This window comes from Rattus norvegicus, chromosome 6 (assembly GCF_021556685.1).
Source record: "Rattus norvegicus strain SHRSP/BbbUtx chromosome 6, alternate assembly SHRSP_T2T, whole genome shotgun sequence".
Taxonomy (NCBI): Eukaryota; Metazoa; Chordata; class Mammalia; order Rodentia; family Muridae; genus Rattus; species Rattus norvegicus.
This window is the reverse complement of record NC_141539.1, coordinates 17690537-17701346: the sequence shown is the minus strand read 5'-3', so window position 1 is coordinate 17701346 and position 10810 is coordinate 17690537. Positions and strand designations below refer to the sequence as shown.

At 54.4% G+C, this 10810-nt stretch overlaps 1 protein-coding gene across 2 annotated transcripts; it reads left to right on the top strand.

Moving 5' to 3' along the window:
• Positions 1–96: 96 nt before the first annotated feature.
• Pkdcc (protein kinase domain containing, cytoplasmic) lies at positions 97–10011 on the top strand. Of its 2 annotated transcripts, XM_087553028.1 has the most exons (8): positions 97–142; positions 593–937; positions 4934–5056; positions 5911–6182; positions 6745–6824; positions 7160–7264; positions 8775–8948; positions 9155–10002. In XM_087553028.1, exons 2-8 carry the CDS (start codon positions 896–898, stop codon positions 9238–9240), a joined length of 882 nt encoding a protein of 293 aa, XP_087409154.1. In that variant the 5' UTR covers positions 97–142; positions 593–895; the 3' UTR covers positions 9241–10002.
• The last annotated feature ends 799 nt before the right edge of the window (positions 10012–10810 follow it).

Genomic DNA, 10810 nt, shown 5'->3' with positions numbered 1-10810 from the left:
GCCCGGGCGGCCAGAGGGGGCGGCGCCGAGGACTGGCTCGGCCGGGCGCGGGGAGGCGCTGGCGGAGGGGCGGGCGCGGGGGTGGCTCCGGGCCTTATAAGCGGCGGGGGCAGGGCGGGAGGGAGGCAAGTGTCAGGCCGATGTGCCGCCCGCCGGGGGCCGGGGTCGGGGCTGCCCGGACCATGCGCGCGGGCTGGGCAGGGGGCCGGCGCGGCGCGAAGCGGAGTCGCCTCGGAGCCTGAGCCGCCCGGGGCCGGGGCCGGGGAGCCGCGCGCGGCCGGCCGGGGGGAGGGGAGCGATGCGGCGCCGGCGGGCGGCCGTGGCCGCTGGTTTCTGCGCCTCCTTCCTGCTGGGCTCCGTACTCAACGTGCTCTTCGCACCGGGCTCAGAGCCTCCGCGGCCAGGCCAGTCCCCGGGGTCCTCGGCAGCCCCGGGCCCGGGCCGTCGCGGGGGCCGTGGGGAGTTGGCTCGGCAGATTCGGGAGCGCTACGAGGAGGTGCAGCGCTATTCCCGCGGGGGCCCGGGACCGGGAGCCGGCCGGCCGGAGAGGCGGCGCCTGATGGACCTGGCTCCGGGCGGGCCGGGCCTGCAGCGTCCCCGGCCCCCGCGGGTCCGGCCCCCGCCCGACGGCGCTCCGGGCTGGCCCCCTGCTCCGGGCCCGGGCTCCCCCGGCCCGGGCCCGCGCCTAGGCTGCGCCGCGCTCCGCAACGTGTCTGGCGCGCAGTACGTGGGCTCTGGCTACACTAAGGCTGTGTACCGGGTCCGCCTGCCCGGCGGCGCCGCGGTGGCGCTTAAAGCAGTGGACTTCAGCGGCCACGATCTGGGCAGCTGTGTGCGCGAGTTCGGGGCGCGAAGGGGCTGCTACCGCCTGGCGGCCCACAAGCTGCTCAAGGAGATGGTGCTGCTGGAGCGGCTGCGGCACCCCAACGTGCTGCAGGTACGACAGTGGGGTTCCGGGATAAGGGGGCTGGCTGACCACTCTAAAAAAAAAAAAAAACTCTTTGGTCTTACAGAGTACGTAAAGCTCAGGGCGTCGAAGACTACCCAGTGCAGCTAGGTACAGAACCCAGATTAGGGAACCACTCAGCACTCTGCCAGTCTCTCACCCTTTAAGTAGAACACTGTGCCAGCTTACACACATCTCTTAAAGACAGAGGCAAGGACAAGAAGGGTCCCAAACTAGCGATAAGGCAGCAATTAGGAGTTGTGACCATAGAGGACCCTGCTGCTGGCCAAAGCTGGCGGTTGAACACCAGAGTATTATCTCCAGTCATAGTGACCTCGAGTCCAACTCCAAAATCCAGCTTCAGTCAGCTCCCAGGTTCAGAAATAGGATTTCCCCCGTATTGGTAGAGCCTTAACCACACTTCTTTCAAAGTCCAGCGACATGTCTGGCTTTGGAAGTGGTGTTAAACCTCAGTGAGTATGGGAGGGGCTGAAAAGAGACCCGTTTATCTGACTTGACCCTCAGGGAAACCCTCATTTCCCACTCTGCTCACGCTCACAGGCCATTGGAAGGGATAGAAGGGCCAGAAAATACACAGCCTTTCCCAGAAGTGACCGTGGCTTTCCCTGGGATTTCAAGTGGGTCCAGCTGAACCACAGGGAAAGCCTCAGAGTCTTAGGCCAGAAGACTCAAGGTCTGCTAGTATGAATACCACACTCTTCAGAGTGTGCTTAGCCAAGAGACTATAGACAATTCAAAAAGCCAGAGGCATCCTTTCCTAGTGAGAAACTCTGTGTTCACTGCGGACACAGGCAGGAAGGATGCATCTCATACCTCATCCATCCAAGGATGCATTCAGAGCAGACCTTTACACTGCCAACACCATCCAAACACAACCCATTAACTCTCTCTAAGGCCTCTGCCTTGGATAAGACAGACTACTTACTTTTTATGCATAAGTGTGAGGTGACTGAAAGGGGACCCCTGACTGCTCTTGGCAGGTTGACATAAGTGTGTACAGACCCCCCAGGTGTCCATACCACCCACCTCACAGCCCCTCAGATCCACTTTTTTATACCCAGAGAGCTGACCAGAAGCTCAGAGTCCTTTCTTTTATTTCCTCAGCAGTGAGAAGGGAGCCCCAGGCCTGGAGGGATCTGTGACCCATATAGAAGAGGTCAGAACACTACTTGTACTCCTAGTGGTTCCAAGTCTCCCTAGAACATGCCCCAAGTCCTGGCCAGACTCTTGTGACAAGTCTGTCACAGTCCTAGGCCCTGCGTTGGTCCCAAACACCCGTTTTGTGTGTTTATGTCTGGCTAACACTGACTGGAGCTTAAGGGAGTGAGCAGCTGGTTACGTGGCCATCCTAACTGGGAGGGTCTTACTTTCTTTTCCTCTTCTGGGTTCTTGGGAACTTTCTGGAAACCCTGAGGTGCCAGCCAGATTCTGAGGGGATGGAGAGGCCCTGACCAAGTGACTTAGTGGGGCATTCATTGTTAGTTGTTCAAGGCCATTTCTCAGGACAGGTTTGACATTCAGTGGGCTTTCCTAGCCGTAGGGATTCCTACTTTGATGGCCTCACCAAGCATTTCCACAAGTATCCAGGTACACCCACAACCAGACCCACAGACTGGCCCTTGTCTGTATGTTGTGCCCCAGTAATGAGGGCACCAGAAAGACATTACAAGGAACATGTCTCACCCATACCCTCTCCAGTGTGGCATCTCTCACAAGTCTTCCAGTCCGAGGCTGGAGCGAACACCCTTAGGACAGAAGTGTTCAGGGTCCTAGGGAGAGTGAAATGTCCTAGTATATCTTGGGAACAGCTTTGAGGATGAGATTCTCATTTCTTCTCTGACTACCAGGTCATGTCCCTTCTGGCTGCTTCAGTTAGGCTGCCTCTGTGGCCAGCACAGTCTGCCACAGGTCTTCTGTTCAAAAGGTGTCTGAGCTGTGTGTGCCAGGAACTGGACATCACATTGCTTTAATACCTCCTAATCATTTAAAATTTCAAAACCGTGGGACTGTTTTGCTGAACTAGGGAGGAGCCAGAGGACTTTCTAAAATATCCCAGGCTCCTGAGACCCCTTCGTCCTCTCTGGGCAGCCTCAAGTTACACTGTGAGCTCTACTAGTCGATACGAAACAGCCATGGGGCTCACTGTGCCTTTCCCGGCACAGGCTTTGGTCACCAAGGGGACTGCCTGGGGATCTTTCTGTCTTTTGGGCCCTCTTTATCCACCACATACTCTTCCTCCCAGGGTAGATGCCTCTGTCGCCCAGGGTCAAAGGGCACAAGAGTATTCCCTCTCCCTACCCCATCGTCCTAGGGCCTCACCAGGTCAGCCTGGGCTGCAGATTCTGACCATGCTAGACTGAATTTCTCTTCCCAGAAGAACAAAAGATGCAACTGTAGTCCTGCTTCTTGCTTCCTGGGGGGGTTGGGGAGGTGGGGGGTTAATGGTGTCTTTTTATTTTTTTTCCTGAGGGGTGTTGATTAATACCTCGTTAATAGTGCATTTAACGACCTCCGGGTGTTTAATAACCTTCAGAAGTTTCCCACAAAGGCTCACACTGGAGCAAGAAAATGAGAACCAGGCCCCAAGGCTGCTCTCTTTACCTTCCCCAATGCCCATCTGAGTCAGGGGCCTCCCTGGGCTGACTGGGGTATGGAGGGAAAGAGAGAAAGAAGGGTCCCTCAAGGGTCCCTGGTCCCTCAAGGCACAGCCCACGTCATCTGGTAGACTAACACTGAGTCTAGCTTCTCTGGCAGGACAGGATTGGGACTCCTGGGAGGAGAGTGGGTGTTTGGAGCAAGCAAGGCAGCTGGGGAGGATGCTGGCAAGAGGAGCTGCTGTGTATAGCATATTTAGGCCAGGGGCTCCCTGTCCCCCATCTCAACCCTTCACCACTGTCCCTTGTAGGGCTTGGACAGCTCATCCTTTGTGCTCGAGCTCCATAGGGTGCTGGCTGTTTGGAGCCCATTGTGCTAAGCCAGAGCTATGCCCTGAGTTGGGAGAAACCTCGAGAAGAGGCCACCATATGAGAATGCCGGTGTGGGTGTTAATGTTAAAGGCTTCCTGTGCTTTCCCTGCCTAGCTGGGTGGTACAGGGGACCCTCCCCGGGATGAGGAAAAAGTGCATGGCACGTATCATACTCTCTCTCACAGACCTTCCCCTGAGAACCCTCTCTCGCTGGATCTCCCGTTTATGCCACCTATACACAAAGAACACCGGACGGGCCTCCCGGCTCTAGAGCGTTGAGATGGAGGAGGAATCCACACAGATTGTGGGAGGGGAGGGAATCAGATGACCACTTGCTGACCCGTGTATTAGCAGAAAAAACACAGATTGTGAAATCCTGGGGACACTCATTTCAATCCTAGCGCCTGTGTTTATTAGCTGTATGACCCATTAAACCTCTCTCGAGGCAATTTCCCCACCCCAAATTAGGCATAATGACCGTAGCCACACGCCGCTGCTGGGTGATTATAAGAATCGGAAAGACTAGCAAGATAGCTCAGTAGGTAAGAGTGGTGATGCCACTGATCTTCCTGATGGCCTGGTTCACTCCCTCGAACACGCGGTGAAGGGAGAAAACTGACTCCTGAAAGTTGTCCTCTGACCTCAGCGCACACACACAATCATAGCATACACACCACAATAATAATAATTAAAATAAAGTTTAAAATTATGAACTGATTGAGCACATAAATGCATTTAACACAGTGCCTGGTAGGTACATGGTGGCTAAGCCTCCCATTTCCCTGACTAACAAGAGCTGAAGGGCTGATGTCACCAAGCCAGTAGAAACCAAGGCTTCAGGAACAGAGGCCAAACTTCCCAGGCAACACTGTTCCCCACTGGCCTGAGCAAAGGCAGAGGGAAGTCATCAAGGGCAGAGGGCAGGGCATCTGAGAGTCCGATCTTCCCCTGTCCCTGCCTCTACCCTGTGACCTAATGACTTGCCCTGGATGTTCCCCAGCTCTATGGCTATTGCTACCAGGACAGTGAGGACATCCCGGACACACTGACCACCATCACAGAGCTGGGCGCTCCTGTGGAGATGATCCAGCTGTTGCAGACTTCCTGGGAGGATCGATTCCGAGTAAGCAGGGAGGAGGGTTCAGGCCTGGGCTTTTTGTTGGGATGGTTCTCCCTTAGAAGGCAACCTCTCAGAGCAGCCTAAACTCCTCAGTCCAGAGGGGAGGAGGGACGGAAGGATGGCTGGAGGGAGGGAGGAGCACACACTGGCTCGGCCATGGGCCAAAGGGTTAAAAATAAGAACAGGACAGAGGATCCCGGCTTTCTGTGTCCCTTCTGTTCTCCATGCTCTCCACAGCATGTGTGCACATCCATGTGAGTGAGTGTACACACATATACGTTCAGGAGGGCATCTGTGTACACAGGTGTGTGGATGCACACACACACACACACACACACACACACACACACCACCTTTTACACAGCTGGTATAGAAAGAGCAGTTTCCTGGGATCACAAATAAATAACCTTACACACATTTGTCTGCTTCTTCTCAACCTGAGGGTTGAAACCCCTTTGGGGATGAAAAGACCCTTTCCACAGGGGTTGCCCATCAGATACCCTGCACATCCGATTTACATTATGATTCATAACAGTAGCAGCATTATAGTTACAAAGTAGCAAAGCACAACCTGAAGTATATCAAAGGGCTACAGTATTAGGAAGGTGGAGAACCACTGCTCTAAGTTCCATACACTGAACTGAGGGCCACAGTCAAGTGTGGCTTAAGGAAAGTGACCCGATGTGCCCACGTTCCTGTTACTATCTCACTCCTAATGGTTAGTCCAGCCGGGGGTCAGTTGGAGATCAATGACCTTCCCAGTGCCCTGGGACCAGAAAGAGGAAGGCCAGCCTCCAAGCTAAGACCAGAGCCTGTGAGTCCAGCCGGCCTGACCCAACCTATGTGTCCACCCGCAGATCTGCCTCAGCCTTGGCCGCCTCCTCCACTACCTAGCCCACTCCCCTCTAGGCTCGGTCACTCTGCTTGACTTCCGCCCTCGGCAGTTTGTGCTTGTGGATGGGGAGCTGAAGGTGACGGACCTGGACGACGCCCGAGTGGAGGAGACACCGTGCACTAACGGTGCCGACTGCGTGCTAGAGTTTCCAGCCAGGAACTTCAGCCTGCCCTGCTCGGCCCAGGGCTGGTGCGAGGGCATGAACGAGAAACGGAACCTCTACAATGCCTACAGGTAATGACCGTACGTTGTTGGGACTCCAGCCAAGGAGGGGACTGGCAGAGTAAGAGCCTCATGGGGGTCAAAAGGCCAACGGGGGAGAATAACCTTGACCGGTGGAACCACGGGGGCCCAGTCAGGAGAGAATGTGGCCATGGAGCTAAAAATAGAGAGTGCTGAGGAGAGAGCTAGGTTGGAGGGGCAGCTGGAGGCGTCTTAAAATAGTGTAACACTCAGGGCCTAGGACTGCCAGAGCCAGCATGTGTCTTCTTGACCTTCACAAAGCTCATGGCTGAGAAGCCCCAGCTATGGGGCTGTCCCAGCACCGGGGTCAGACAGAGGACACTGTGGCCTGGAAGATGAGGCTAGGAAGAGAAAGGGCCCTCTGGTCCTAGTTTGGTCTGAAATTAGTTGTAGTCAAAACCGAGCCCAACCCCACACCTCATGGCTGAGTAGTGTAGGCACGTCTGGTCCATCCTCCCAGGCCACATTGAAGTCTCTCCCTCACGGAAGTGGAAGGGAAGGGATGCAGTTCCAAAGGCTGGGCCCCTGAGCCCCTGCCTCTTCTCTGCCACAGGTTCTTCTTCACATACCTCCTGCCACATAGTGCCCCGCCTTCCCTCCGACCTCTCCTGGACACCATCGTCAATGCTACAGGTAAGCCTCAGGATGTCCACTTCTCCTCACCTGCCCTTGCCCCATCAGAAGTGGGGACAAGAATGACCCTGGAGGGGCTGGGGATTTAGCTCAGTGGTAGAGCGCTTACCTAGGAAGCGCAAGGCCCTGGGTTCGGTTCCCAGCTCCGAAAAAAAAGAACCCAAAAAAAAAAAAAAAAAAAAAAAAAGAATGACCCTGGAATGTGCAAGGTCTAGGACCCGTTACATTCTAAGATAGTATTCTGTGGGAAGGACCCTCCTTAGCCACCGAGCCCTGGCTTCCCATGGGAGGACCGGAAGCTGGTCATGTGGTGAGAGCTCTACCACACTTTGCAGGAGAGCTCGCCTGGGGGGCGGATGAGACCCTGGCCCAGCTGGAGATGGTGCTGCACCTGTTCCGGAGTGGGCAGTACCTGCAGAACTCTACAAGCAGCAGGGCTGGTGAGTGACCAGGGCAGGAACCCAGGGATGGGGCAGTGGGAACAGGTTCAAGACTGAGTGACCTCCACCCACTGGGCTATGGCTTACCCTTTCTTCCAAGACTCTCTCTCCGGGCTCACTTGGGGTCACACTTCACTTTGAAATCCTGTCTCTGACTGACCTAAAACAGCTAGCCTTTGCCTTGAGCAGTTGGGTGAGCGCAGGACACCCCTCTCTAAGAATGGCTTCAAACCCCTCCAGGAGCTGCCTGGATGACTTACCCCTGGGGCCTTGTTCTCCTCAACTGTAAATTGGGTTCAAAATAATTCACCTAGCAAAATTTCTTATGGCGGTTAAATAGCCCACAAGGTGTGTGAAAGCAATTAGCACAGTTCCTGTTGCACAGCTGGGTCACAATACACATTTGCTTCTCTTTCCTTCCCCTGCACTCCTAGGGCATGGAGGGCAGCCGGAGGAGGGGGTAGCCTACTCCGAAACCAGCCAAGAAGCCCTTCCCCCGGGGATGGGGGGTGGGGGGAGACTATAGCTACTGTTACAGGCACTGGTCTCTCTACAGAAGCCTAAGGGTTTAGCAATGGTTGGGGGGGCAAGGGGTGGGCAGCCTCAGTTTTCAAGGAGGCCTGACCAGCCTTAGGGGTCGGGGAGCCCTCGTTAGCCCTGTAAATAAAGTTTAACGAGGTGAACAATGGCTGCCTCTGTCCCTGAGGACTCTGTTTATGGGGCCATAAATCACAGGCAACCCTGCCTGGACTTTGGTCTAGTCCCTGGCAGGAGAAGGAGGCAGGAGGGTGGGGTGGCCAGAGGCCCAGGGCTTCTGCATTATCAGTCAGAAACTGGGGCTCCTAGGTCAGTAGGGAAAGCCAGTGAGCCAGAGGCCCACCTCTCAGCCTCTTGAAGAGCCTGTGCACTTACTGAGCTTCCAGGGCTCTGAGCCACAGGGAGGCCTCAAACTCTTGAAACCCTGCGTTGTGGTGCTGTGTGTTAATATACGTGCCTCTTAACCTCAGGGTCTATCTTAGAAGCTTAGCTGACCATTCCCCCAGAGTCAGGACCAAGTATGTCTGAGGTTCTGAACCGTTTCGACACATGGGCAGGACTGGAATCTAGTCAGGAATCCTCAGGCCCCACCCCAGGCCTTCCCAAATCAACATGTGCATTGTATAATATTGCATGGAAAACCATATGTACCACGATATTGGAGAAGCCCTGCTCTAAACGTCTAAAACGCCCTGACCTCCAAGCGCATCCCAGACAGCTGGTATCTCTGAGTACGTGCCTGGCCCACATGTGCCCTGGGCTGTTGATACTACATGGTGCATGTCCTCAAAGCCAGTCTGCCTGGCTGTTGTGTGAGCTTGAACGGCTCTGGCTGCCTTCATCTCCAGGCTGGGTGTGCTGGTCTGGACGTCAGCTTTCATTTAGCAAATGGGTCTCTCAGTCCCTATTCACAGAGTCGTCCTCAGCCCTCACCTGGTCACAGAGTTCTCACTTTCTGCCCTTTACCTCTCAGAGTACCAGCGCATCCCGGACAGTACCATCACACAGGAGGATTATCGCTGCTGGCCCTCCTACCACCATGGTGGCTGCCTCCTGTCTGTGTTCAACCTGGCTGAGGCTGTAGATGTCTGTGAGAGCCATGTTCAATGTCGTGCCTTTGTGGTCACCAACCAGACCACCTGGACAGGTGAGCCAGAGGCAGGAGCTATCTCAAAAGAGTGACTGTACTTCTCCAAAAGATTTGAGGGGCCCCCCTCAGAAAAGCCCCAGGGCAGGCAGAGATGACGAGAGAGATATAGATATATATAACCTTCAAGGCAGTCACTTTATAGAGTAACCTTACCTCCAAGAAGAAAAATACCTGACTCTATAAACTCTTATCTCTGCTCCTAGGTCGGAAGCTGGTCTTTTTTAAGACTGGATGGAACCAAGTGGTCCCTGATGCCAGCAAGACCACGTTTGTGAAGGCCCCTGGTTGACGGGTTGCGGGCCTCGCTGACCAGCTGGGTTTGCCTGCTGCAGGCGTGACTTGCATAGCACCCGGGAACCCTGCAGACAGAGCTAGCGTCCCAGAGCAACTGATGTGACCAGGACAAACGTGCAATATGCAAAAGTGTTAAAATGTGAGTTTGCCAGCTTTCGGTCTAAGACTGTTGCTCCCAGCCTGAGCGTCACTGGTTGGGATCTGATTGCCTCTCTGGAGCTGTGAGCAGGGCTCAGGCTGGTCTTAACTGGGATAGTCCCATGGGCAGCCCCATTACTGCATTCACAGTTTGAGAATGTAGCCAGACACTGCTGCTGCTGCTGCTGCATAAGCCACAGTGGGCAGGAGCTGCACGGGGACAGTCAGTCGCAGAGTGTTCTCTCAGCTCAGCTCCAAATGGATCGCCGGGGGAATGCTCCAAGATGTGAGGGAGCCAGCCGTGGGAAGGCTCTCTGGCCTCTCCCTACGGGTTGCTCCTCAGCCAGCCCCAGGTCATGGGCAGCAGTGCACACATCCATATGAGCCAAGACTAGAGTGGAGGAGCAGATTGCATTTGAGCCAGGACCTGGGGTGGGGGTAGGGTCGGGGCCTTTCTGCCTCATTTGCTTTCAGTGAAAGCCACCAAGCAGCCGAAACCAGGCTCTCCCCCTCCTGGAGTGTGCATATCCAGAAGCTTTTGTACTTCTTGTTCATGAAATTGTTTATTTTTGTAAAAAAAAAATTAATCAATTAATAAAATGATGTTTTGTGACAAATACTCCCCTCAGCCACGAGTTCTTTTTTTTAAAGATTTGCTTATTTATTATTATATATAAGTATACTATAGTTGTCTTCAGACCCATCAGAAAAGGGCATCAGATCTCATTACAGATGTTTTTTTGAGCCCACCATGTGGTTGCTGGGAATCAAACTCAGGACCTCTGGAAGGGCAGTCAGTGCTCTTAACCACTGAGCTGTCTCTCCAGCCCAGTCAGGAGTTCTTGAGAAGCTTGTTTGTTACTCAGCCCCAGTTAGCCTGCAGACGGCTGGCTGGTGGTGTGTGTCTGATGGAGGATGGCAACCTGTGGGAAGCGAAATCTCAGTGGCAGGTTTCTTAGATCCTTTCTTAAGCAAGAAATACATACAGTGAAGAGGAAGAAGGCTCTTTGGAAGAAGGTGCTTCGGTTTTCAAACCAGTACACCTTGCCTTACAACCCCTTTCCGAGGACAGAAATGACCACACCTAGTTCTGCAAATTTGAGAAAAACATACTTGCAACCTGGAGTGGCATGGCAAAGGCACACCCAGAAAGGAATGTTACTGTCCGGAAGGGATACTCTTCCCTCCAGATGGTGCACACACAGCCACCTATCTCTCAGTTCCTGGCTGCATGGGTTCCTACAGACCTCAGAACCAGATCACAATACTGCTGTGTTCCAGCCCACCATAGCAACCACGATTTCCAGGGGCAGTGGGCAGAGAAAATACATTCACTTACTGAAGCCTTGGGTGACGTCAGAGAAGGGAAGCCTGGTGGGATGGGGAATGTGGGTCTGTTTCAAAGTCAAGGGAGACAGAAACATGAA